General features: G+C 42.2%; 1 protein-coding gene across 6 annotated transcripts in view; it reads right to left on the bottom strand.

Moving 5' to 3' along the window:
• Positions 1 to 26,540, bottom strand: part of ANK3 (ankyrin 3) — a 287,480-nt gene that overhangs the window by 52,820 nt on the left and 208,120 nt on the right. For 3 of the 6 annotated variants that reach the window (XM_041404780.1, XM_041404784.1, XM_041404779.1), the window contains exons 22-27: positions 26,227 to 26,299; positions 25,969 to 26,031; positions 18,514 to 18,637; positions 15,507 to 15,609; positions 10,133 to 10,239; positions 3,087 to 3,311 (exon numbers count right to left, since the gene is read on the bottom strand). In XM_041404780.1, coding sequence (XP_041260714.1) covers positions 3,087 to 3,311; positions 10,133 to 10,239; positions 15,507 to 15,609; positions 18,514 to 18,637; positions 25,969 to 26,031; positions 26,227 to 26,299 — 695 coding nt within the window. Of the gene's footprint in view, positions 1 to 3,086; positions 3,312 to 10,132; positions 10,240 to 15,506; positions 15,610 to 16,758; positions 16,771 to 18,513; positions 18,638 to 25,968; positions 26,032 to 26,226; positions 26,300 to 26,540 lie in introns of all 6 variants that reach the window. The other 3 variants (XM_041404781.1, XM_041404783.1, XM_041404782.1) reach the window with 2 other exon arrangements.

The raw sequence follows: 26,540 nt of genomic DNA, 5'->3' as shown, positions 1-26,540 counted from the left end.
AGGGAAAAAGGAACCATGTTATTTTTAACCCTCTATTTCCTCACTGCCCTCAATTTCCTATGGGTACTTAAGAAAACTACAGTAATTTTAAATAGTTAACACTGTTAGGGTAAAAATGATTTTAAAATTGCCAAAGCTGCACAATCCTTTATCATTTAAACTATATTAATGGATAAATCAAAAATACTAATATATAGCTTGTTTTTAGTGCAAATCTTTTGAAATATCTGCCTCCATGAAAAAAATAGTGGCAACTTTTAGTAAGGAGAGTTTTCCTTGCTCATTTATCCTAGGGTGTAGGTGATCCAACCTGCCTCCAGCACAAAGAGCACTGCTGACTTTTAACTGGCATTAGCATAGTCAAAGTTTGGATTAGGCTCAGGGAGTTTGAAGGGACAAAGTCAGTTCAGAAGCAGTCTGTCTATCCCAGTGCATGCAGCAGCCATTGACTGTAACAGGAACCATGCATTTATGCAGATTTTGAACTTCAAACTAAGTCCCACAGTTTTCAAAGCTCTCCCTAGCTCTCTGTTGATGCAGCTCCTGTGAAATAAAAGAGACTGTTTTTCTTTAGCTCCACTTTCTGGTTGTCATGCCCAGCGTCACAGCTGTAACCTCTGCACAGCAAACATCACTGGGGAATCGTTAGATCCTTTCAGAATGGACTTCTCTGGGTTGAACAACATCACAACCACATTTATATTAGTTACTGTCAAACATTTTGGGGGGAAGGAAAGGGAATGAGAAGGTGGTTAATAATACACCTATGTCACCAGACAATGTACCTTCAACAGAGGACTGCAAGTGCATTACTGAACAGTTTGCATGAACAACCAACAGAAACCACCACTCACTTCATGTGCCATTCCTCAACAAAACAGACACTGTTGCCAAACACTTCACAGGCAGGATATGCATTTTAAAGTATGCTAAGACAAACCGACTGAAATCGCACAGTAAGTGAACATTTATGGATTATGCAGCTTTAAGACATTTAAATAGACAGTATCATTATTTTCCTACAGAGGTTGTAAAGGGTTTAACTGCTTTGCAACAACTTGGTTAAAAGCAGTGTCACATGATGGGAGAAGGGTGCAGCATTTCTGTGGTTCTGTACATCTGAAAGGTGTTGGGTGCATTAACCAATCCAGCACTTGAGCACAAAATCACAACAACCATCCTGGGGAAAAACAAACCAGCTTGAGGCCCAGTTTGCACATTAAATTCCCAGGGAGAAAAGTTAGTCTTTTTTTCCCCCCATTAAAATGAGTTTAATTAATATGTATTTTAGATGCTTTTAGGAACACCCAGTCTATTTTTCAAGTCTCAAGTCCTTTAACAAAAAACCAGGAATGTAGTTGCTCTCTCCCATTGTGCACAGCAAGAAAATACCAAAAATTTAAATACATTGCTTAAGATATTTACTCTCTAGTTCAAAAAGAGCACAAGCTGAAAACTAAGGCTGTAGTACAATCTTTGCAGGCTAATATTTCAGATACTGTCTCTGTAAATATTTCGAAACTACACAATTTTGTGCATGACATTTAACAAGAATACTCAGTGAGAAGGTATTGAACAGGTTTGGAACACCAAACACTCACCAATATTTTGAAAACCCAATGCAATAAATTTCACAATATGGTTTGAAAACAACAGTCAAAAACATATGGAAACATCCTTACATGTTTAGACTATACACAGCAGTCCCTTTGGGTAGCATACTTGGCTTTGTAAATTTATTTTAATAGGATGCCTCTTTCAGGTTGAAAATATTAGTATTTCTCCAATCTTGATGAATCAATTCATTCATTTGATTCACATTTTTTTCTGAATAATCTTTCATAAGTAATGGACTTTATGTCATCACATTTTACAAATGCTCTTCCCAAAACAGTCTCACTTGAGGCCTGTAAATACCTTCTCTACCACAGGGTTGAACTTAAAGGACTGCCACTGTGTATTAAAATGTATTTAATGCAGTAGAAACACTTCAAATTTAAAAAATTACAAAAGCACAGAAGTTATGAAAGCAGAATGCTGGCAGTGAATTTTACATGCCTATAAGCACAAGGTAGTAGCAGAGCTATATTAAATCAAGCCACTATGATTTTCTTTCAGTGACATAAATCAACTGAAAGTTTTAGGAAACTTAAAGAAAATAATGGGATTAACAAAAAATTGGAAACAAAAGAAAAACTGTAGACATTCTGTATCTTTTCCGTACATATCCTACCCAATAAATTTTGTTCCTTGTGGACCAAGCTGCAGGATTCGGCTAACCATGCTCTCACCCTCATTTAGAGGGGGAGGACTTTTAGGAAGATGCAGTTTACTGAATAACATCCATGCAGCAGGAAGAGAAACGAGAAGGGGAAATTAGGAACAAGCTGTCATTCCCGACAGAACCAGCAGTTTATATCAGGGTGCCACTCACGGTAATGAACAAAATTTATAATTAGGAAAAAAATGGCCACATCATAGTGGATTGTTTCCCCTGTTTTAAGCTTTAAAAACAGTTCAGTTTCAGTGCTTCCGTTCCTAGCACTGGTACTACTTGTACCACCACTCCACTGCAGGTGCTCCACCATCACTCCAAGTGGCTTTGCTCCACAAGACGGAGACAGGCAGCTCCCAGCAACTCCAGACGGAGCCGTGCACATGTTGGGAACAGAGCTCAGTAGCTGGGTCTCTGTGGGTGTCCCTAGACAATTCGTTGTGGTAGTGCTGTTTCTCTAAATACTCTACAAGCAAGAGGGTCAAAACCTGCTCTGGGTTTTCAGTGTGTGACTCCTCCTGACTTCCAAGGCAGGGTTGCATGAGTAGATGGGGGTGGGACCTGGCCTTCCCGTGGCTTTCCTTACCTTCACCTCCATCCTGCAGTCATCAAAGAGGCAAGACTCTCCTTAAAATGCAAGGGTTCTTACAGAAGGAATGGCAGGTTGGCATTTTTTAATGTTTTAAGTTAAGTAGCCTGTGCTATGAGCTCAGATGAGGTAGAGTCAACATTTACCTACTTAGATCCACAGGATAAAGGGAACGAAAGGTGCGACATGAGCATAAACAATTAAACTCACAGAACAACTCACCCTAAAAACTGTGCCCCTGCTGGCCCCATTTCTACAAGCCGACTTGCCAATCCTTCTCCTTCAACCATGGGTGGTGGGCTGGCCAGTTTGTGCCTCTTGACCAGGCGGCAGGTGATGCGGGTGGGCGCCGTGCACTTCCGCGGCGGGATGATGATCCTCATGCCATGGTGCCGACTGCCCCTCATGGAACCCCCGCGTGCGTCCACCATGAAACTAACCAGGAAACTGCCCAAAAAAGAAAACAGTTCAATGAAAGGCGTCTCGAAACAAGCAGATCACCAAAAAGTCAGCAGACAGACTTCAAAACACTAGAAAAGTCATCCCGATCCCAGCTAAACTAAAAAGAACACGAAGATCCTTTTAAAACTTGTACTTGCATGTTAACTACTGGTTATCAAAAGCAGGAATTGCTAAAGCTCTGGCAACATCATGGTGAAATGACCATGTTCTACTGAGCAATTTGGATTAAAAGTGTACACAAGAAGTGTATTAGTAGTGGTTTGTTAGAATTTTAAAACATCCCTTTGCTGCTGTTAGCTCTATTGTCCACACATGAGAGCAATTAGCCTCACATGCATAAAGCAATCAGTGTAGAAAAAGGAGAATCAAAAATGCTTATTATTTTAGGAACCTCAGTGTTTAAAACCTTTCCACTGTCTCATCTGTAAATACTCTTGATGGCTGCCAGAGCAAGTGCCAGCACCATGGGTGAGAGTCCAGGCTACCAAGGGCTTCCACTGATGGGGAAGATAAGTGATGACTACCAAGTACATAACTTCCTTCAGGCTGTTGGCTCCCTGGTGGAAATCATGCCATTACTTCACTTTGAAGATTAGATTCATTAGCAAAAAAAAAGAGACATTAAAGAAAAAATATCCCACTTGCTAGTGTCATTCCAATGCATAATTTTCCTTTTTTTTTTCCATAAGGGGGTAAGAAATTATATTTGTAAATGATGAGTGGTATATTTTTTAATAAAATCCTTTCTATTAGCATGGGAATAATTAAAATTAACAATTCATATTAGAATAGCTTCAGGCAGATGATGCAATAAGAGGCTGGTATCAAGAGGGACACAAGTCACCAGCTCAGTCCTGATGCCAGTACAGATTTTGCTTGTTCCTTCTGTATGACAGACACACTGACATAGCTGACACATCTGTCATGTGGCTTCACTATTTTCAAGGCTGTTGCCAAAACTTCCAGCTTTTAAGAACTAAACCTTCACATGACTAACAGATGAATCCATTCAATTTCTTAGCTCCTGACAGAAAAGTGAACTAAGGGTGTCAGCCAGTAGACCAGGGGATTGTGATGGCTCTTGGAAAAAAGCCCCCAAGTGCTCTCAAGTATGACGGGGAATTTGTGCAACACAGTTCCATTTGCTCTGAGACCAGCAGGATATCAAGAGCAGCAGCTGACAGGCACTGGCCAGGCCTGAAAATAAACTATATTCAGAAGTCTGGCCAACATGGGTGGGAAAAATCTGCACAAAAGCAGGAGAGAAATCACCATTTGGTATTTAGTGGTCTGCAGGAGAGAAGTGAGTAGGGACACAAGCTATAAATATTGGAAGTATGATGGAAATTTTGCCCAGCTGAATTCCAGATCAAGAAGTTGCTACATTGCCTTTCTTCAAATTAAAATCCATCAGTAAAGATGGGGAGGTAAAACTGCTCTCTGAGATGACCCTAGCCCAAATTTACAATTTCTCATGCCCCAGAATTTGTAATTCTCAGCCCAAATTTATAATCTCTCACTTTACAACACTGAGGCATGACATTTCACAGTAGTTCTCATACAGAAAAACTGCATCCACATTCCATGTTTCTCTCCTAGACAAATGCATTGTACACTCCAACAAATCCAAATGTTGCCACTAGGGTATCCCAGCTCCTCACAAGAGGAATTGTTTCAGCAGGACAGGATCTTGGCTAACCAAACACTTTTCATAAACGTTAGACCTGTGTCAGAACCAGTATGCTTGATCTTTAAATTATATACCCTATAAGCGATTATAATCTTAGCATTTATGAAGGCTTAGCTGGCCTTTTAGGAACGTGCATGGTTTCTGTCTGCAGAGGAGCTGGGGCCCTTTCAGACTGGAAGTTTGTAGGGTGGAGGGATGCCTGGCTGGAGCATCCCCAGGGCTGAAGCCACAGCAGCTCCAGGGAGGCACAGCTGGTCAGAGCACCATGGAGGAGCCTGGCAAGGCTGGGCTTGGCCGATGGCTCAGCACAAAGCAATGTTTTGGACAGCTGCCTATCATGTACACGGTTACTGGCTTGTTAAGCCACCTCAGAATTAATAATGAAAAGGAGGCTTTCATCTAGTGCAAAAATGCCAAAACTTACACTCGAGTGAGATGCTGTCTTCTGTACCCAAACTACTTAAACGATGGAAGGCATGTAAGAGTGAACTGCAAAAATTTCTAGGCACCTAAATCAACTGTCTTGGCTTCACAATTTAAAAAAAAATAAAAAATCAGTAGAAGTTAAAATTAAGTGCCGACAAAAATCAGTCCCTGAGTTACCAGGCATGTTTAGGCTTTAGCTTCATGTCCGCACCAACTGCAGCCTCCAGTGCAGACAAAACCTGCAGCAGACCAGCCTTTGTGCACATTGCTCCCAGAGAATGGCAATCACTGTCAGCAGCTCACTGATTAATTATTTCCTTGTTTAATTTTCCAATTAGTAACTTACCGTGTAAAACAGTAACAACAATTCCAAACAGTATTTCATGCACTTTCTAGCTAAAAACATTAGTAACTGATGCTTACCTAAATTAATGTTGCACTAATAATGGAAACTACAGTATGACCTCTAAAACACAATGCTAAAGGCTAATGAGCATTTCTACTTGGATACATGGAAGGGATGAGGATGTGGTTGGATGCACTACAAACATCTACACACACTCTGTGGGAAAGAAAGTTTAAAAAACAAAATAAAATGAGGATTCACAGAAAGCACCGAGTTATCACCTTGAATCATACTGGGGGAGTGGAGAGGAATAGCTGCAAAATAATTTAGAAAGCAAATGGGAAAATTAATGTAAGACAATTAGAGGCAAGCAACAGAAAATATCAATAATAAGTGCAAAGAAAAAGTAACAATCAGAAAAATAACAAAAGCAACATGTTTGAAGGCCAGCTTTAGAAATTATTTGGCTTTCGCTTCACATATTGTGACATATGTCATATAAAATATGCTACACATGGAAAAAAAAATCTGAAAGGGAGGGTTCATTTAATTAGCTAGCAGAACTCTACAAGTTCTCTGGAAAATGCAGAAGTACAAGGAGAAAAGCATTTGCTGTTTACTTAATCAGCAGAGAATTTATTGCAACACAACTTCTTCATTAAATTCCAAAACCATGTTCCTGTGTGCCATGGAAAACCAGTTCTTGCACTTCCCTAAAGCAGTTTATTTTCCAAAGCATAATGTGTACACATATGTGTGGCAGGATGCTTGAAAGGAGTATCAGTCCATGCCATCCATTGCACTGCTGTCAAAAATGAGTTCTGTGCGTACAGCAGGTAAATGATATACAGTTAATATACTTAGTATATTATATACTATTTAATAATATTACTTATTAAATTATATAGTGAATATAATTTAAAATACAGTAAACGATAAAGAATCTGATTTATTCCACTTTGCAAGACTGGATCCAGTATTTCTGAGTTTTTCAATATTGGAAGGCAGTGTGGCACACACATTTCTTTCTTTCAGCTAAGAAAAGGAAGGAGTTAAAGGCAACACGAAGAGACAACACCCACATTTTACTTAGGGAAAGCTGCAGGAGTAAGCTCCCATCTGACAGCTGAAGGTCATTTTGGTGAGGGTCTCTACCCTTCCAGAGGCCTCAAGATTCATGATGCATTGCAATGTACTGTTTACAATGGACCCTGTTCAAAACATATGCTGGCAAAACAACTTATCTGAACTCAAGAAGAAAAACATAAAACATTATCTTGGCTCGAAAAAAGGAAAAACCAGAAGAGTTGAAATCACTGCCAACAATTTCTACTTTCTCCTCCTTTCACTGATACACTGCTGAATCTCCACATCCTGCTCCCAGAATTCCCCTTCTGCCTGGGTGAGGAAATAAAAACAAACAGTGATGCTTTCTCCTGACAGTGGGCAAAGGGGGAAGAGTGACCCGAGGCAGCAGTGCTGCTCCTGGCATGGCTCAAGGGGAGCCCTGGGATGATGGAGATGGCCAGGAGCAGTGGGGGCAGAGCCTGGCCACAGGGCCACCACACCACAGGGGCTGGCAGCCCCTGCCACAGGGAGAGCTGGGGACAAAGACAGGGATGAAGCGCCCCAAACAAGCAGAAAAGGATTTGCTGTTCAGGAAAGACTGGCAGAAGAGATGTGAAAAGTCATGGTCCTCTGCATATCAGATGGAAGATTAGAACATCTGTTGATTGCCTCCAGGTGAAGATAACAGGAAAATCAAACAGGATATTATAATATGGGGACACAACTGAGAAGTAAATAAGCAACAAGTGAGATTTGTTGGTTTGTTTTTTTTTTTTCCTGACAAAGGAACTGAATCCTCAGAGCATCATTTCTGATGGATTTTCTACATCAAATAAGAAATGTAATGGGCCAGAAAAGCCCTACATGTTTGGAGAATATTTTGGTTTATTCCCATTTGGAGTGCTATACCTGTTTGGAAGATATCTGTCCTCTCCCTGCCATGCAGCCCCAGAGTTTGCTCCCCTCTGGGCAGCAGCTTTACCACCTCTGCATTTGAGAGGGCCCATGTACAAAGGGAGCAGATCTTATGTGAAAGCCCCCATGTCCACAGAACATATGTTTTGGAGGGCTGGAAACACTGGTGAACATGCTGAAGACCTAAGGGCAGGCAAGTATTGTCCCAGAGGACTGGCAGGATGAAAACATCAGACCTATCTTCTATCAGGATGAAAAGAAACCAGAAAATTTTAGACCAATCAGTCTAACCCAAATTAGCAGGAAATATTCAGGAATAAATTATTTAATAATCACTCTGTAAGGGCCTAAAGGATCAAGGTAATTAGTCAAGATATTACACCTTTCCTACCACCAGTCTCAAAATGAAAACAAACCAAAAATATAAGTGGCAAGAGCAATTAATGCCAAATGAATTTGAATTCTTTCTTTGATGTGTGGAAGTACTGCCTTGGTACCTCAGGAAGCAATGGAGGTAGAGTACAGATAAGGTAAGTGCAGGATCACCTGAGAAGTTACCTCAAAAGAGGTACCATCAGTGCTTTCCTGGTACACTGAGAGGGAACTGCAAGGGCATATTTCACTGTGCTGTCCTGGCACAGGTACTAGGCTAAATGTCTTCACAGTTTCAGCACAGAAAAAAGGTCTGAAAAGTCTTTGGAAAATAGGATCAGAATTAAAAGCTCTCTTGCTAAAAAATGAAAAAAGGGCTGGAATCAGCAAAGTGAAATACAATAGAGACAAATGCAAACAAGGGAATAAACCAAACACTTAAACACAACACCAGTAAAAATTAACCAAACTTCAGGATTTCAAGACAGACCCAAGGAATTCTAGCAGATCACAAACATTCAGCAATAGAAACTGGAACTGCCAAAAGGATAACTCTCATTGCTTAAGCGTGCTCTGTGTCAGACCAAGGAGGTGGCAATCCTGGCTTACAAAGAAATTCTCATCAAAGAGGGGAGAGCTGGGGCAGAACAGCAGGAATGTGCTGCATGGGGAAAGCACCACCTAGGAGGGTCTGGGACATTTTAGTCTAAAAGGCAGGATTACATGTCTTCAGACAGAAAACAATTGTTAAGAGACCAGTAAGATCTTGTTGTCCATGCCCACTACGGATATGACAATGGATATCCACCATGGGTAAGAAATAGGCTCACTCTGCAGCATTAGGGGAAGAAACAGTAAAACAAAAAACAGTGGACTACTGAAGCTGGGGGCCTATAGCATCTCTTATTTTTAGTGATTATTAGGACATTAAACATCTTTCAGGAATGGTTTGGCTACATTTTATCCTACAGCAAAGGAAAGGGTTGGGCTACCAGCCCTGTGAGGTCCTTTGCCAATGCACCATTCCAGGATAACCAACAGTCTTCAGCTTTTCACACTGCAATTCTTGACATTTTAATGCTAGCACTGACCATGTGCAGTGTTTTATCAGCTTGGGAACTAAAAATCCACTGCTGTATAGATCTGTTCAGCAGATGCAGGTACAGATGTGCAGTGTGGGACTGTAGTTGAGATTTGTGGGGCTTGCTGTATTGGAAATGAAATATTTTGGTATGAGCCACACTCATTTTTATGATAAGAATGTAATTAGTCACAAAATGGGGAAGTAAATTAAAGCGGATATGAGATTTTATGTCCTGATCTCAAAAACTAAACAACAAATATTTACACTAGGCAATCTAATAATATGCAAAGATTACTTACACATTCATTTGCAAATTTTTACAATATGCATTCAGACATCACTACTACTGCATTTAAATCAAGTCTGCACGGCACTGTCAAGAAGCACCTAAATTACAGTGATGACTCATAAGTAAACAAATAGCACCACCAAAATCAAACTACAGTTACTGGAGACCAGGCAGGAGCTTGAAGTATAAATAAAATAACAGATCAAATTAAAGCACCCCCATTTTTTCATCTATGAAAGAAAAGAATACATAACATACTATCTCTGATTTCATATTCCAAATAATTTAACATAATGCAAACAAAATCATTTATGACGCTGAAAGGAAAGCATAAGCAACAGAAAAAGCAAAACGGGACTCTTAAAGAGAAGCTTGCAGGATTACAGTGTTTAGGCATTTGGAAAATTAAGTTCAGAAGCAAGTTTTTTGTTTGATATTCAAGAATTTAGGCTGCCTCCTGTTATTAAGCACCCTCCTTGAAGTCAGTGTGAATTTTGCCACTGGCTTCCAGTGGAGCAGGAACAGACATGTTATCAGCCATTACAGCAGGCTCTATTCTGCAGCTAACAATGCAGTTCCACATCTAAAGATAAAGGAAAACTGTTAAGTGACCTACCCAGAATGGATGGGACTGGAAACAAGGTTAACATTGTCCAAGGTGTCTGCAGCCCAGCTATAGTGCCTGAGAGAATCAGAATCAAACTCCCTTTGAAAGGTCAGGTGCTTCAAAAGAAAACAGAGAAATTGAATATTAAAATTAACATTAGAAACACTTGTCTTAAATACAAGCTTGTTAATACAATTACATTGTATTTAGATCTGGTCCTTTCCATTTAACAGTGCTGATACCTCCAGGGTTAAATTACTAGAAATCCTGTAACAGAAATATGAAATACACACACAAACTCTTGTCTCTTCAAACATTCTTTTTGCCCATTTTTTGCACTTCCTCTAGTTTCAAGAGTGTCTCTCCCCAGTCTTTACTTACTTTAATGTGCCAGGTTAAAAAGATTGAAAAAAAAAAGAAATTACCATTTGTACTGCAGTCATACACCATACAGACAGGCCGTGTAATACCACCCCTCAGAGGATGCCATTGGATAGATCCTTATTCAAGCAGAACCTGGGAATAACTTCCCTGGGAGTTTCAGTGAGGCTGTGAAGGCAGGAGGAGGCTGGTTTTGCACAACCAACATGGGCACTGTTTTGTGGAGTGCCACTGCCCCTACTCATCTGGACAGAAATAGCTTTAACCCTGTGAGGCTATAATTAACTCCCTGAGGTGTGACTCGCTCCTCCTGCTGCCCACGCACATGGACATTCACACATCCTGTGCTCCACAACATCCTTCACACTATAAATCCTCCTACTGGGCAGCAAAGCTATTCCAGCAAAAGACTTGTTGTCCTTTGTTCCTCTTGTCTTAGGAAATTAAACCAACTAAACTTCAAATACTGTTTCCCTCTATTTCCAGTGTGATATGAAAGCTTCTCCCCAACATAAGAAGCACCATCATAAATTACATCAATACAAGAAAGTCAAGAAGCAACACACAACCTTCGCCCAAGATGGTGTTAGAAATGTCAGTGTTTCCTGTAAAGTAGGTTGTTTGCTGCTCAGAGGCAAATGCAGCTAGAGAGAGCAGCCTGTTTGGACTGAAACCTCGTGGGCTGTTTTCAAATCACTTTCAATGGGTTCAAGTCAAAGCAGAGCCAAGCACACGCTTCTAAAATCTTATTATTCCTACCTGGGGTTTTTTATATGTTGACAAATACTGGTAGTGGAAATTAATTCTTTTGCATAGAAATATCAGCATTAGAAATAAATCTGGCAAATTCAGTTATAAACACACCAAAGTACTTCTCTTGAGAAGCTTCCACAAGATAAGCAGGCAGATAGCTGCTGTGCTGCTGGCCAGAATGCGCAACACTCCCATCACTCTGGGGTTTCCAAAAAACTGCACTCTTCAGGCATTTCTTTCATTAGAAATGAGGATCCCAGGTTTCATTCCAACACTATTGACACTGTAATTTACTGCTCTTTGACAGAAACCCCTGCAGAGTGCAGCTTTGCTCTGTCACTCCTGGCTCGGTGCTCTTCCCCAGCTCAACACTTCTATGAAGGATCTTTTGTTAAACTTTGTGCTGGAACAGATGTCCTTGAGGCCTGAGGTTCAAGCACAGACAACAACAATAGAGAGCAAACTTGCATATGCTAAACAGCAAAATACACCATCAGACATAAAAGGTAAAATGAATGCTGTCAAAACAATGACAATTAAGCATCCACAGTGGACTTAATTAGTGCCATTTAAAATATGTGTTGTAATTTAGTTTAATGAAGACAGTTTTCTTGGTCTTTCCAATAAGACACTAGGGATTCTCCAACATTTCCTGGAGAGCCTGTGGTTCAGGCAGGAAAGCCAACACTGTAGAATTCTGCTATTCCAAAGGCTTGGTAAGAGCCCACACTGAGCACGGTTATTACTTTTGATACCAAACAGTGTAAGAGTCAGACAGGTTGGCCCAGGCACTGTAAGAATTCAGATAAGTAAAAATAAATGTATTGTTTTGCTCAGTGATAAACTTTATCCTCAAAAATAGGTCAAAACAAAGAAACACAAGAAATGGGCCAAAAGGAGCAACACAATTTGGTGTTTGTCCCTGAAAGGCCTGCTAAGCTGTACAGCATCACTGCAGCAAGGCCCAGGACACAGATCAACAAATAAATGTGGGGTCAGGTTCCCTGTAACAGATGAAAAATGCTTATGTTCCCTTAGCAGTGGGATATGGAAAACTAAACACAGAGCCATATAAATTCCGAGGAAATACCATCACTCCAAAATAATCTGTGCTCGACAGATCCTGCACCTATGGATGTGCTCTAGGTTTGCCTACACACCTGGGTGGGGTTCCTCAGTGCAGCTCCATGTCCTGAGACATGGTCTGTACACCAGGTAACTGGGTTTTTTTAAAGCATTCCTTTCTGACCAAGTGCAAACAAACAGATCTTTTGGACATATGTAGAGCAAGCAAAAGCCCAAAGACTACAGCTAATAATTTTGGTGGAGAAACAGAATAGGAAAAGCTGATAGCTGGATCCACTCATCTTACACACAGCACACATCTGTGAATCTCATTTTTTCAGCCTGTTGAGGTGCTGAATTTTCCATGCAGGAAAAAAAAAAAAAACAAAAACTTCCTGTGTAAGTTGCAATATAAGCAGTCCAGAAGACAGAACATGGTCAGTGACATTAAATCACAGGATCCATTCTGTATTTGGTCAGGTCTCAGTGTTCCCTCCCTGGACTGAAGGAGATTAAAAATGCATTGCTAAAGGGTGTGGCAGCCTTAGATGCAAATGTGTGTATAAAAATACTGAGGGTTCTGCTGGCAAGGATCCTGCTGGTTGCATAACTGAATATCCAGGCTGTGTAATATCAAAGTTCAGCAAACAGAAAAATTTATGCTTCCTCCCAGATGAATTTATCCAGACTGAAGTGATTCAGCAAGCTGCTATTTAATGGACAGCCCGAGTCATCCTGCCTTTGGCTGATTAAATTCAGAGGCTGATGTAAATTATTCCATGGAGAAGTCATTTGGATTTAGTCTGAGTTGCTGCATCCAAGGTAACACGCCAGAACACAGAAATTTTAACTTTGCTCCAGCCAGGTTATGAGGTACAGTGTGGCCTGGATTCAGAGTTACCCGTGAACAGGGTCAGCAATAAACCACCAAATGCAAACAACAGAGAATATAATGGCTTCTAAAGAATTATTAGAAACTCTTCTCTAACATTCCATGTGTTATGCTGGCAGTGAGGCTCAGTAAAGAATGGTTTCAAATCTTCTTCATTTGACTCTTTCCAGTCTCCCAAGTCTACCAGGGATCCTGGGGAAAGGTGATGGGATCTGCTCTCTTAACCAGACCAAGAGGTTGGCAAATGTTCCTTACTCTTTTACATGATGTTTGTGATAAAATTAATTCCCAATAATTGACTTTGCTGCTGCCATGAACTCCAGACAGGTCTGAGCTGTACAAAAGGAGAGGAAATGGCATATACAGACAGGCAATGGATCAGTCTGCTTCAAAGCAGTGTGACTCCCAAAATAGCCTCAACTCCTCTCAGTTCCCAGACAGACTTCTAGAATATTGGTTTCAAACCACAAAGACCTTTGTTCCTGTGAATCCCATTGGTGGAACACAAATTGGTGCTTTTGCCCCCTTGCTCTCTACTGCCATAGCAGAGATTATCTAGGAGCCCATCAATGTACAGAGGGATGAGGAAGAGAGGCAGGGATATTCTCCACCTCCCCAAATGCACTTCTCCTGCTTCAGCCAAAAGCTAGGTCTGGGCTGGGCAGAAAACCACAGGAATTCCAGAGAATGGATACCTTTTTGTCAAGACATGGAGGTTTGGAGAAGTCATGGCAGAAACTTTTAGCTGGTTTCTCTTTCTCATGAAGATAGTTTGTTGTTTTCATATTTGTTTTGCACAGAGTCATGGCTTTACCAATCTCTCATGACAGTACTGGTATTTTTTTCCCAGTACTACATTCTTTGAGAGTTGTTAAGCATAGAGCTGTTTTTAAGCCTTGTTATGTGTACCCTAGCTGCTCAATCCATGCCATCTACTTCAATGGGAATCACAAACATAGCCAGCATCATAAAACAGTGCAATATATTCTCAGACTGAAGAGTCTTCCTCTGCTCTGAAAGTTACATCATACCGAGAACATTTAATGAAGTCTTAGTATTAGAAGTCATCAAAGCAGCTTTAGATGCTCAGCCCTGACCTAGGAATTCCCGTGCCAGTAGTTGCAGATTTTGTTTTATGACTTCAAACCAAGCAAAACCACAAAATCACTGCTATGCAAGCTTTGGAAACTCTCCTTAGATGGCTGTTGCAAATTAAGGTTATTGGAGGTTTACAGCATTTCACTTTAAAATAACAATTTAATAATAAACATTCTGTTGCTAAACATAATCCAATTTCTGCCATTCTCATAATACTACCAGAACTGTGTGTAAAAGCTGTAGTAAAACTGGATGGCTTATCCCACAACAGAATTTACAGACTAATACAATCAAGGTTTAAAATGTACAAGTCCTGCTCTGTGAACCCTTTTCCCCATGAAAATATCCTCTGAGATCAATAACCCCCCAGTGCAGGAATGCTCTGTGAAAAGAGCAGCAGAAAAGCTCTGTTTCATTACAATCCACCTGATGCTCTTCCAGGGCACAAACAACAGTTCCACTCCACAGTCCTTCCCAAGTAAGGATTTTTACATTAATTTTTATCCAGCTTCCTAGCAGGTCTTTGCCTTCTGTGTATCAAGAAACTCTTGAGTAATTCACTTAGATTTGGAAATCTGAAGCAAGTCCCCCAAGGAAAATGCTGGGGAACTCACAAACAAAGCATACTGTACTCAATCACCCCCAGCTTTTGGAAAGACTTTCCCACGCTATCATCAGGTCAAAAGATGCTGCTTTTGTTGCATTAGTCATTGCACAAGTGTTTGGAAGATATATAAACTGAAGAGTCTATAACAGCTTAATCTTTACAAGGCCAAATTCTTCCCAGGAGTGAAAAAACAAGGACAGCAGTTGGAGTCCCCTCCATGTGGACAGAGCAGGCGAAGTAATTCCCAGTCTGTGCAGTACAAAGGTTGCTTAGTGTAAAACTCGTTGCTCCCAGCTTATCAAAGCACTCTAAAGACACACGTAACAGGAGCCTCACTGACCTCAGCCAGTAACCAGCCCCACACTCAGAGACATAACTGGTCCCTTAAAGACTCTTTTGGGTTGGGACCCCACCGCCTGCCCCTCGCAGGATCAAACCCAGAAAATGGTAACCCCACCATCTCTCGCTGACAGTTCCTTTCTCGCCCCTTCTCACCAGAGTCTCTGGAAGCACAGCTGAGGCCTCCACACTGCAGTGCCCTGCCAATGTGAAGCGCAGCTGCCTGGTGGCAGGGACACAGCACGTACCTGGTCCTTTGTGGGCACCAGCAGCTCCTCAATCATCATGCTGTCCCGGGCATAGGAGCTCCTGTTCAGCGTGTAGGACCTATCCGAACTGAAGGAGCGGAGGCTGTTGTATTTACCATTTATCATAGAAAGTGCGGGTGACAATGAGGTGAACAGAAAATAAAAACAAAAAAATTAATACATGCAACTTCCAGGGATAGCATCAAATGGCAAAACATACATCATCTGTGAAATAAATACAAGGAGGAAAATGGAATAAAAAGTATTTGACTAGAGTTAAATATTCCCTTCCCTACAATATGCATAAGCAAAATCTCAGCAGATGCTTACTGCTTTGGCAATAATGTTGTGGCTTTAGAATAAATCTAGAAAGGTGCATTCAAGTATTTAGATGAACTTTGATAAATATCTCCATGCCCTAACCCTGAAGGCGACCCACAGGGCAGGTCCCAGGGGAGCTGTGGGTAGGTCACAGTGCCTGCCCACAGAGCTCAGGCTGCTGAAGCAGGTTTAACCAAGAGCAAGTTTTATGTGATGTCACTCTTTGTGGCTGAACCACTTCTGACATTGTTACAAACACCGTAGTTATCCCTCTAGTTAGAAAGGAAAGGGTAATAAGTTTGAAATGAAAGGAGAAATAAATTTGCTTAATGACAACTAAGTACAGATTACGATGTTTGGGAATTATTTTGTGCATGTTAAACTATTCAGAAATAACTATGATCACTCCTAATGTGTTGCAATTAAACCAACGTAGGAGTATTTTACATTTAACCCTGGAAGGTACATTATGGTATGTGCTAAAAACATGCTGCAGGCCTAGACATGCTTGCTACGTGACAAAAAATAAAGTAGTAAAAAACGTGAATTAATACAAAGCAACATCCACCAACATATTACACTTTTGAACTAGCAACACTTTTCACACTCAGAACTCTACAACGTGTTTCATGCATTTAGTAGTTGCTAATTGAATTTCTCTAATCCCTTAGCACACGTTTCCTTCTTGTGCTGGAAGCAGAACAGGGATCTTAATTACACACTGTAGGCATATGTTAAGCAGACTTTTACATGATAAAGGGCATAAAGAATTTAAGTTATATTTGTTTTAACAGAGGAATATTTTCTAGGGCTGAACCCCCTGCTCCCCAAAATAAAAGCATGTCACTTTCCAATGCTAAATAAAATGAAGATGAGCAATGGCAGCAGCAGAAAGATGAGAGAGATGTAACACGATGCCATGCCTTCTTACCTGACTTTTGGACTAAAGCAATTTACATTGGAAAAGAAACAGGAGAAATAGAAAGCAAAGAATCAGACAGGAAAAGCAAGATGTTATGGCTGGATGGCTTATATATTTAATGTGTTCATTTCTTAATGTTACACTCAGAATCAGCAGTATGATACATCCACAGAATACTTTTTTTTTTTTTGCTAAATTAAATACTTCACAGAAAAAAAACCACTGTATTTGTCTCCTCTGAGCATAACATGGGCAACGCAAAAAAATGAGCTACGCAGCAACAAATAGTAATGGCACTGCTAAAACCAGAAGCATGGGAATATTAGATTCCTCTCAAAGAAAAGATAACATGGGGTTGGAACCTCAGATCTCCCTAACAGATGGTGACTGTGGAATCTGCTCTCCCACCTGCTCAGGGAGCACTCTGTGCAAGAAGAGAGCTCTGAGGAGTGAAAGGTGTCAGGTAAATCAGTGTGGGGCTCTGCACTCAGAGCTTGTTCCCTCTGCTATCCCCAGTGCCCTGCTCCAGCCCTGATCACACTGGCAGGGCTGTGTGACCACCCTGCTCACACCAGACTGGAAAGCAGCATGTCAACTTTGTTAATTCAGTTTACTGTGACACGAGATTCTCCCTTCAGATCTAATTTGCTGATTTTCTGGCTAATGGACTATTTAAAGCATCTTGGCACTTCTCATGAATGTATTATCTCATAAATACTTATTAACTTCCCTAAAAATTGTAAATCAAGCACAACAGGGCTAGGGACTACTGAACAGCAAATTTCCCCTGCATGCTTGCATTTCTAATACAGCCATGAGAAACAAGACTGAAGGGTAGACATCTCAGCTTTACCTTATGGGAGTTGCCATTTGCTGTTAGACAATGAACTCACTTTTTAAAACAGATCTTTAAACTACAGCATAGGAAAAAGCCCTCAGGGCTCCAGCTTATGAGGTTTAATTATTAGCTTCAGTACAATTCAACTGTCAGTAACTACACTGCAAATCCACAACTATGGAAGCAATCTCTGCTCACACAGTTTTAACTGTTTTGAGCAACACACACTGAAGGCTTTAGCAACATTGAAAAATAAAATGTAAAATGTTGATCTGGAAATACCCGCATTGAAATTAACATTAGTCAGGCAACACGTTAATTTTACAACGTTTTATCAGGTTCACAGGAACTTTGGCCTGTTTTTAGTAACATGTAATCCATTCCCTGTCAAAATAAATCCTCCAACAAATTTAGGGGAAACCTGCCATTTTTTTTTTAATGTTGTCTTTCTCAGTTGGATTACTCACTAGCACCTTTAAAGAAATAAAAGCACCAAACAGCAAATGACTTGTCATTCAATTTTTCTGGCATTTACATTCTTCAGGAAAACACAGCCATTAAGGAGCCCTCTGCTGTGAGCATCAGTCTGGCCAGCAGTAGTCAAAAGAAACCAGGCTTTGCTGGCTGCTCCAGCTCAGTTTCTAGAGCAGCTGCAGACCGCTAGCAAAGAGATACCCTGGAGATATTCAGAGCACATACAGAGACCAGAAAAAGTGAATAGCTAAGTTTTGTGTATCACTGCCATACGAAGCCAACATGAATAAAGAATATGAAATAAAACTGCAATGAACAGATGCTTCAAAGGATGCACACCCCCTCTACTCCACTTCAAAGCAGACTCCAGTGCTGTGTGGAAGAGCTCGCTTGGTTTGTAAGAACTCGTTCCTGCGGTGGCACACGAACACGAGAAGCAGCAAACACAGTACCTGGCGGAGCGGGCTCCCAGGCTGAAGCCCATGTATCCTTCAGCAGGCAAGGAATCATCTCCCAGCTCTTTCAGATCCTGGGGTCCGAGGTATTTGTCTGTATCGCCTGTCATTGCATCCTCACCTGCCGGTACAAAAGCCAGGCTGGAATCAGAGCTACACGTAGGGCAGATGTTTGTGCGCTTAGTAAGTCATAACGCCCTTCCCTGATCGCCAATAAGGAATCAATCCAGTCACCCCCACTTTCCCTAAGGCTCTTTCCACCCTGGATGTTAATTATCCACCCTCTGAGTGTGCCTGAGAAAATAATTTTATTGGGGGACAAACGAAAGAAGCAAAATTCCACCTTGACGTAAGCCCAATAAAGTTATACGAGGGATGACTTTTGCCCAATCGTCTCAGCAAGCTAAAGAGTTCCTCTGTACTTTGCATCACTGCGCTCACTTTTGTTTTCCTTACGGAAAAAAAGAAAAAATCCCGAGCTGACGAAGCTGGATCGTTCCGTGTGAGGGGAAAAAACCCCAACAAAGCAACAAACCAATCGACAAAACCAAACCAACCCCCAGCTGTGAGAGCCAGCTTGTTTGCCCACCAGCCCTGAAAATCGCAGCAAGCTTGAATGGAGGCTGAGGAGGGGAGGAAGAGGCCCGCCTTCCATCTTGGGCATTTCTCAATGCCTTCTGGAAGATTGAATGTAAGACGGGACTTTTTAAAAAGTTGGGTTTTTATTTTTTAATGGTGCCAGGCTGGTTTCCGAAGACAGCGCTGCCCCATCCCCGCGGCGCCCAACAAAGCCCGGGCACCGCCGGCACACGTGGGACACCCACCCGCACGGAAGGACATCCTTAGCCGTTTCATCCAAAAAAAACCCAAGAGGAAGGAAAGTTAGATGTTGGGAGAGGCGGGCAGGCGCCACAAAGGGTTAACGGAGCAGCTGCCCGGCGGGGAGCATTTGCATGCCATTACATCATGCAAACCTACATTCCTGCATTGACAGAGCAAGTCCAAAATATGCCTTTTGCGGTTGCTGGGTCCCCCCGGCCCCCGCCCCGTTCCCTCCAGAGCACGGAGCAGAGCGCGCTCCCCGCAAACTCATGGCTCGCCCATATTCACTCTCCCGCTTTGTTGTAGGTGTGCTGCGTTTAGAGTGCACAACAGAGAAGTTTAACAACAGCGCGATCCCGAAGGTAAGTGACTCCCAAGCCCAGACTCACGTTTCCCGCTTTCATTCAAGGAGTTTAGAGTAGTTTCCATTCACTAAACTCAGGAAACCACAGGCGAGCTCTGGTTTTAAACTAACAATCAAGTCTAAAAATACCCCTCAGCTACTGCTTTGCTAACGGCAAACAAACACACCAACTTTCTCCTCAGCCCAGCAACAACCGGTATTTTAAGCAGCAGTTTAAAAGCCAAAATATTCACAATACACCAGAAAGCATTCAAAAACCCGAAACAGGAACATCATACATCAAGTGAAACTTTAAAAAGTCTTACTGTTTTGGAAAGCCATTTTCACCAGCCTGGTCTATAAGATTTTTTCCCCTGGTGTTTCCAAGAATTCCTATTAGTCCTATTAGTCCTTAAGCAGTGATTTAGACTTAATCTCCAAACCAGCACAAGCAAACTAATCCCTGTGGGTCATATTCGCTTTCCACACAACAACTGAGATCTTCTTAACATCTTGATCTCTTCGTATGTATTTTAGGACATGAGCATCTTTGTCCTCTCAACTCAGATTAAAGTTCTTTGCAGATATGAAACAAAACGAAAAGTAGTAAGTTTAAAAAAAAATTTTAAAATCCCTTTTTAATCACTCCGCAGACATCCCTTTAAAGCTTCTGCTGATTGGATTACAGCCTCCCTTGGCAAGCCTCTTGAATGGTGACATAAATGCAGGCACTCCAGTTATTTGTATGTAAATAGGGGTGCTGCGAGGGTGTAGTTTTTCTGTAACTTGACGCCGGGGCTGCGCGGGGCTGCGGGAAGGCGCTGCCTCCGCCCGCCCTCCCCGGCCGGGACCGCCGCCCCCGGGGAGCCCACCCTCGGCACACCCCCTCCTCGGGGTCGGAGGCTGCTGTCCTGGGAGGAAGCAGGACCGAAGCCTGGGAGCCGAGGAAGCGGCCCGGGGAGGGTGAGAGATCCCGGGCAACTTTCAGCAACTACCAACTGAGCCGCTAAATTTGGAAAGTCCTGCCTTTGCAATACCTGAAGACAAGCGCCACGCCACCGCCGAGGAGGCATTTTCTTTAAGAGCATCTTTTGTCAAAGGCAAGGAGAATAGCTAAAAAACCCCATTCAGTCGAGCTGTAAAACACATCAGATGTTATCCTGCTAATCCAGCCGGGGCAGGATGACTCTGATGAAACGCTCTCATCAAAGGAAAAGCTGCATCTAGGAGTGGTAATTTCAAAGAATTCCACACATTGTTTTGTGATCGTGGGAGGCTGGAGCAGAATGGGTGGTGCACGTTTCAGCAATCCCACACTGTTTAATTAGGTGCTGCAGCTTAATCCTCTGCGCTTCAGGTAACACTGAGCACCGTGTTTGCTCTCAGCACACGGAATTCCTGCGGACAAGGTCCCAGGGAAGAATGAAGACAAAACTGAACACAAACAACAGAGAAATGCCCAACAATGAGGCACCGATGAAAAAACACCAACAGATACCGCACTGCTTTGCTGCCTTTGCCATCCTTCCCTTCCTAACAGGCTACATGTTGAAGAAAGGTGATGTCCCTGCTAGCAGTGGGTAAACACAGCTATCACAAGCAGAGGAAGCAGCTCAAAGTCCAGGGAAAAACAGCGGCAGTAGGTCAAAGCAAGGCCCATCAGCTCTAGTGCACCCTGTCTCAGACAGCAGCCACATTTCACAGCAGAGCATGGGAACATGGACCAGCAGAAGTACTCCAGGACATTTTTCTACCTGGCACTGACTTGAGCACGTTTTCTAAACCTGAAAGAGGTTTGTACAGTCGTGAACACATTTTGGGGGTTTTTTTCTTCCTCTTTAAATTCTTCCAGCTACACTTTGAACTCGTGTAAATTTTTTATGCTCCCCACACCAAGGACCCTTGCAAGGAGTCATAAAAGTCAACTACCTTCTGCAGGAGGAGCAGCTCTTTCAAGCTGGATCTGCCTCTTGTGGTTTCACTGATGCCCCATATTTTTAAACTTCAGGAGAGCAGCAAGCACTGCTGCTCACTTTGCCACCCGTTTTATGTTCCAGCCTATCCCCCACACAATTTGTCTGGTTTTATTTTCTGGGATAGAAGGTTCTACTGTTTTTACTCTTTTCTCCCCAAGAATATTTTTCTTACCTCTTATCTTTCTCATCCAAGTTTTCCCTGTTTTTCTGCTCCCCCAGGCTGTCTCCTACAGCTGGGAATTGCAGGAGCACAGGGTAGGTGTTCTTTTTAGAGGCCAGTGAGAAATACAGGCTCTCTGGCAGCAGGAGAGAAGGCATCATGTGGCTTGGGAAAAGTCCCAGACAAAATTTAATCATAGGCTGGGATCCAGATGAGCATTTGTCATTTGGCACTGCTAAAGATACCTGAGGATTTTGCCACTCCTTCATCACAGCCTGTCCAGAGCTGTCTTGATGGCAGAAGAGGGAGAGCCACAGGGAAAAGAAGGATGTTTCAAGTTGTAGCCAAGGTTTTGGTTTCACAAAGTATGGAGAAAAGCCAGTACCAAACCACTGAAACTTTTATGAACCTGTGAAATTTTATGGAGCCAAAGAAACTCTGAAAACTGAGCTTAAAAATATAATAAATCAACCCCTCCCAAAAGGACCAATAACAGATTTTCATGCATGGTGATGTTCTGACCTGTCTTAAATGCACTTAAAGTGTTGTATCTTAGCACCTACTCAGGGATCAGGCAGTGTGCATTCATGTTCTGTTAGGAATCTGTCTAATCTTCCAGGGATTGATTAGCATGATACTTATTCTTACTGAGGCAGGCATCTCCATTAAATGGGTTTAAAACTGTGTCCTGGTTTACACCTGAAAGTTTGTTATCTACTGAAGGCCACATAAAAATTAAATAAATTCAAAGCTCAAGAATACCTGGTTTTGGACAATGTCTAAACTCTCCACACCTGATCGGGTTTATGGATTGAATCCTTTTTTTGCCCTTCACTGCTCACAGTCTCTCTCCTCTTGGTATCAGCTCCCTTGGCTTGCTGTCCCTTCCCCTCTGGGACAGCAGCTTCAGGGGGGCTGTAGTGACAGGGCTCATGGCAGGGCTGTGGCAGGCACAGCAGGGCTCCAGCTCCCTGCACCAGATTAAAGCTCCTACAGCTGCCCAGAGGGATGCTGAGAGGATGAGCACGGCTGCAGAGGAGGGGATTCCTCCCAGGCCTCCTGCAGACAGCTGGAGTTGAGCTTTACTGCGCTGAGCCCTGCTCACCACCAGCCCCATGGCACGGGCACAGGGCTGGGACCCCCAGCTGCACAGGGAGCCAGCTCACAGCTGGAGACGGTGAGAGGAAAGACCCAGTTCTCCCAGTCTCAGGTTTACATTCGTAAGGTTTGCAATCCCTTCAAAAATAAAAGCACAGCACATGCTCAGTGTGCATTACAATTGCTCTTCTACAAACTCTCTGCTGTGTATGAAGGTGAGCCCTCATTTCTTTTCCCCACAAAATCATGTTCACATCTTTCAAAAAAATACCATTTCTTTTTTGCGGTGTAGCAGTTTCCCAACACTTAACCTCAGTTGGGCAGACTTGCCACAACGGTCTAGGAAAAAGAATAAAAAAAATCTCTCTTCTCAACCAGTTTGACTCCAAACCAAACTGTCCTCAGCAGGGAAGACAAATTACACAATTCCCATGTAAATACTTATTTAGTGGGCACAGCAAGACATAAAACACAAGGAAATGGTTTCCTGACATTTGTCCCCGAGCTCTGAGTCTCTACTTTCCAAGTCTTCAATTTCTCTTATGAGAGAAACCTTGAGGGTTGTGGCTCATTGAGAAGCCATTCAACAAGTCTGTCTCACTGAAGAGTTTTGGCTGATGATATGAACACCAGCCAAGCCAGGGAGAGCTTGGATTTGTTTGCTAAATTTGTGCCTTTCTCTCACTTGGAAATCAGCTCCCTGGCTCTGAGATTTGTCAGAGTGCCTTACCATCTTGAACAGATTTGTTTCGACTGGTGTGAGTGGATGCACTGTATATAAATACCCCACTAACACTGAGGGGCTGCAGGGATGGGCATCACCGAGCTGTCTTTACAGATCTGCATGTCAGGAAAGAGACACAGGCCAGTGGTTATCACCTCAAAGCCTGCAATTCATCACAAGCCTCCCAAAACACGTGTTATCTGATTTGTGAGCTCCCTTTCAGTGCTGGGTTTGAAAAAGACCCTGTCATCTAAGTGTCACAGAATGGGTTGTAAGGCACCTTAAAGATCATCTTGTTCTAACTCAGCTGCCATGGGCAGGGACACCTTCCACTAGACCAGGTTGCTCAAAGCCACATCCAGCCTGGCCTTGGAACATTTTCAGGGATGGAGCACCCACATCTTTGCTGGGAAACCTGCTCTAGCTCCTCACCATCCTCATAATGAAGAATTTCTTTTTAATTTTGAATATAAACCTACCCTCTTTCAGCTTAAATCCATTCCCTTTGTCCTGTCACAACATGTCCTTGTAAAAAGTCCCTCTCAAACTTTCCTGTAGGTCTCATTTAGGTACTGGAAGGTGCTCTAAGGTCTCCCTTAAACCTTCTCCAGGATGAACAACCCCAAGTCCCTCAGCCTGGCTTCACAGGAGAGGTTCTCCAGCCCTCTGATCATCTCTGTGGCCTCTTCTGGACTTGCTGCAACAGTTCCATGTCCTTCTCATGCTGGGAACCCAGAGCTGGATGCAGCACTCCAAGTGGGGAGAGCTGGTCAGAGCTGCCCATGGTGCTTTGGATGCAGCCCAGGACACAGCTGGACATTCCTGGGCTGCAAGTGCACATTGCCAGGTCATGTTGAGCTTCTCTTTCACCAACAGCCTCAAGCTGAGCTTCTCTTTCACCATCAGTCCCAATCCCTTCTCCACCCAGCCTGTATTTATGCTTGAGATTGCCCCAGTCTGGATGCAGGACCTTGCACCTGGCCTTGCTGAGCATCATGAGTTTCACACGGTCCCACCTCTCCAGCCTGCCCAGGTCCCTGTGGGTGGCATCCCTTCCCTCCAGCATGTCAACCACACCACACAGCTGGGTGTCACCAGCAAACCTGCAGAGGGTGCACTGATCCCACTGTCCACATTGCCAGCAAAACTGTGAAATGGCACCAGCTCCAATACCAACCCCTGAGGAATGGCACAAATCACTGGTCTCCCCTTGGACACTGAGCCTTTGAACACAACTCTGAGTGCCCCATCCAGCCAACTCCTTCGCCACAGAGCTGTCCGTCCATCAAATCTCTCTCTCCAGTTTAGACACAAGGATGCAGAGCAGGACTGTTTATGTATAAATGACTCTCTCCGCTCCCCTGGCAACAACACGGGTGCAGATTACAGTCTGCAACATGCAAGGAACCAATTGCACTACCTGCATTCCTAATTGTTGGTTTGGTCTTTGTTATAACTGAGAGTTAGTGACTAGAAAAAAACCTCCACAGATTTTGCTTTAGAAAGGATCCCAAACCTTACAACTGACATCTTTAGCTCCAGCACCCAGGCTCCCCCAGGGTGTTTCTGGTCTGTACCTCCTGTGCAGAGGGACACAGCAAGTCCCTGCCCTGTTCACTCACACTATTATGCATCAGTGTTCCTGTCAGCTGAAACAATGCAGCATTTTGAGCAGGACAATGGCCTAGGAGAGCTATTTGGGAAACAGGTATGTATGGTAAGAACATGATCCATTTGGAACTGCACAATGACAGATGGGGAACAAACCAAAAGCCTCAACGCATGAATTAAACAAGAGCTGCGCACAAAGAGCTGAAATATCTTTTACACCTTGCTGCTTGAATGCTATGAAAATTAGAAGTAAATACATCAATAGGGATGAAGAAAGAGAGACTGGCTAAAGAAAAACAAGAAAATTGAACACAGTCATTTGTTTTTTAAAAAAACCAAGAACTTTGTTCTTTCTGCCATTGACTTCAACTATCAGCTATTTCTTCCACAGTGTTTGATATTTTACCCTCTTGTCCAGTATTTCATTTTTCAGTTAAAACAATAAAACATTTATTCACTTTATAAAAGCATCAGAAAAATTATTATTCCAGGAAAGTGAAGGTAATTTAATCAAAAAATCGTAAGAAATTCAGAAAAAAAGTTAGAGGATTATCAGCAATAGCTCAAAGAATTTTTGAAAGCGCTCTTAATTGTAAAGCAGAATTTATTGTTAGTGGGATAATAAGAAAATTATCTGAAAGGATTAGTTTTCAGACAGATGAAATAAAAGGAAGAGGATTAAGTTAAATATCAGTGCAATACAAAAATGCACAAATACCTTCTTCAACATCTGACAAATATTCAGCATCACTGAGTATTTCAGGGGCATTGGCTTTACGAACTGCATGATTTAAATAAACAAAACAATTAAAGAAAAGCACATACTATTGATGTGTCAACAAAAATCAATGTACAACAATAACAGACGTGCAATGACCATATCCAACTAATAATGTGTGTTAGTCTTGGGTTTTTTAAACAGACATTTCTTACAGCCACAAAGAGTGAAAAAAAAAAAAAATTAAATTTTTAATACCTTCATCATCAGACATATCAAGAACTTCATTCATGGTTTCTGGTACATTCATTTTGTGCTTTTCTGTAACAGTCTGTAATAGAAAGAGAGTAATTTTAGAGTGAAAGCATAATTTTTCTTAAAATTCCGGTTATTTTTGAAATTAAAATGCAAGATAATATTTTTATCTGCAGTTAGAAAAACAAGACAATTTTTAGCTTCTCATTCACTTTCTATTTTAAAAACACATTGGACTATAAATTAAAAAGACTGCAGAAATAGGAAATATTTGATTTGTTTTTTAAACTATGTTCATATTGTCATAGAAAAAAGGC

The sequence above is a fragment of the Onychostruthus taczanowskii genome, unplaced genomic scaffold (assembly GCF_017590055.1).
Source record: "Onychostruthus taczanowskii isolate IOZ18803 unplaced genomic scaffold, ASM1759005v1 scaffold22, whole genome shotgun sequence".
In the NCBI taxonomy this organism is placed as follows: domain Eukaryota; kingdom Metazoa; phylum Chordata; class Aves; order Passeriformes; family Passeridae; genus Onychostruthus; species Onychostruthus taczanowskii.
Note: the sequence above shows the minus strand (reverse complement) of the source record. Positions and strands in the feature narration are given on the sequence as shown.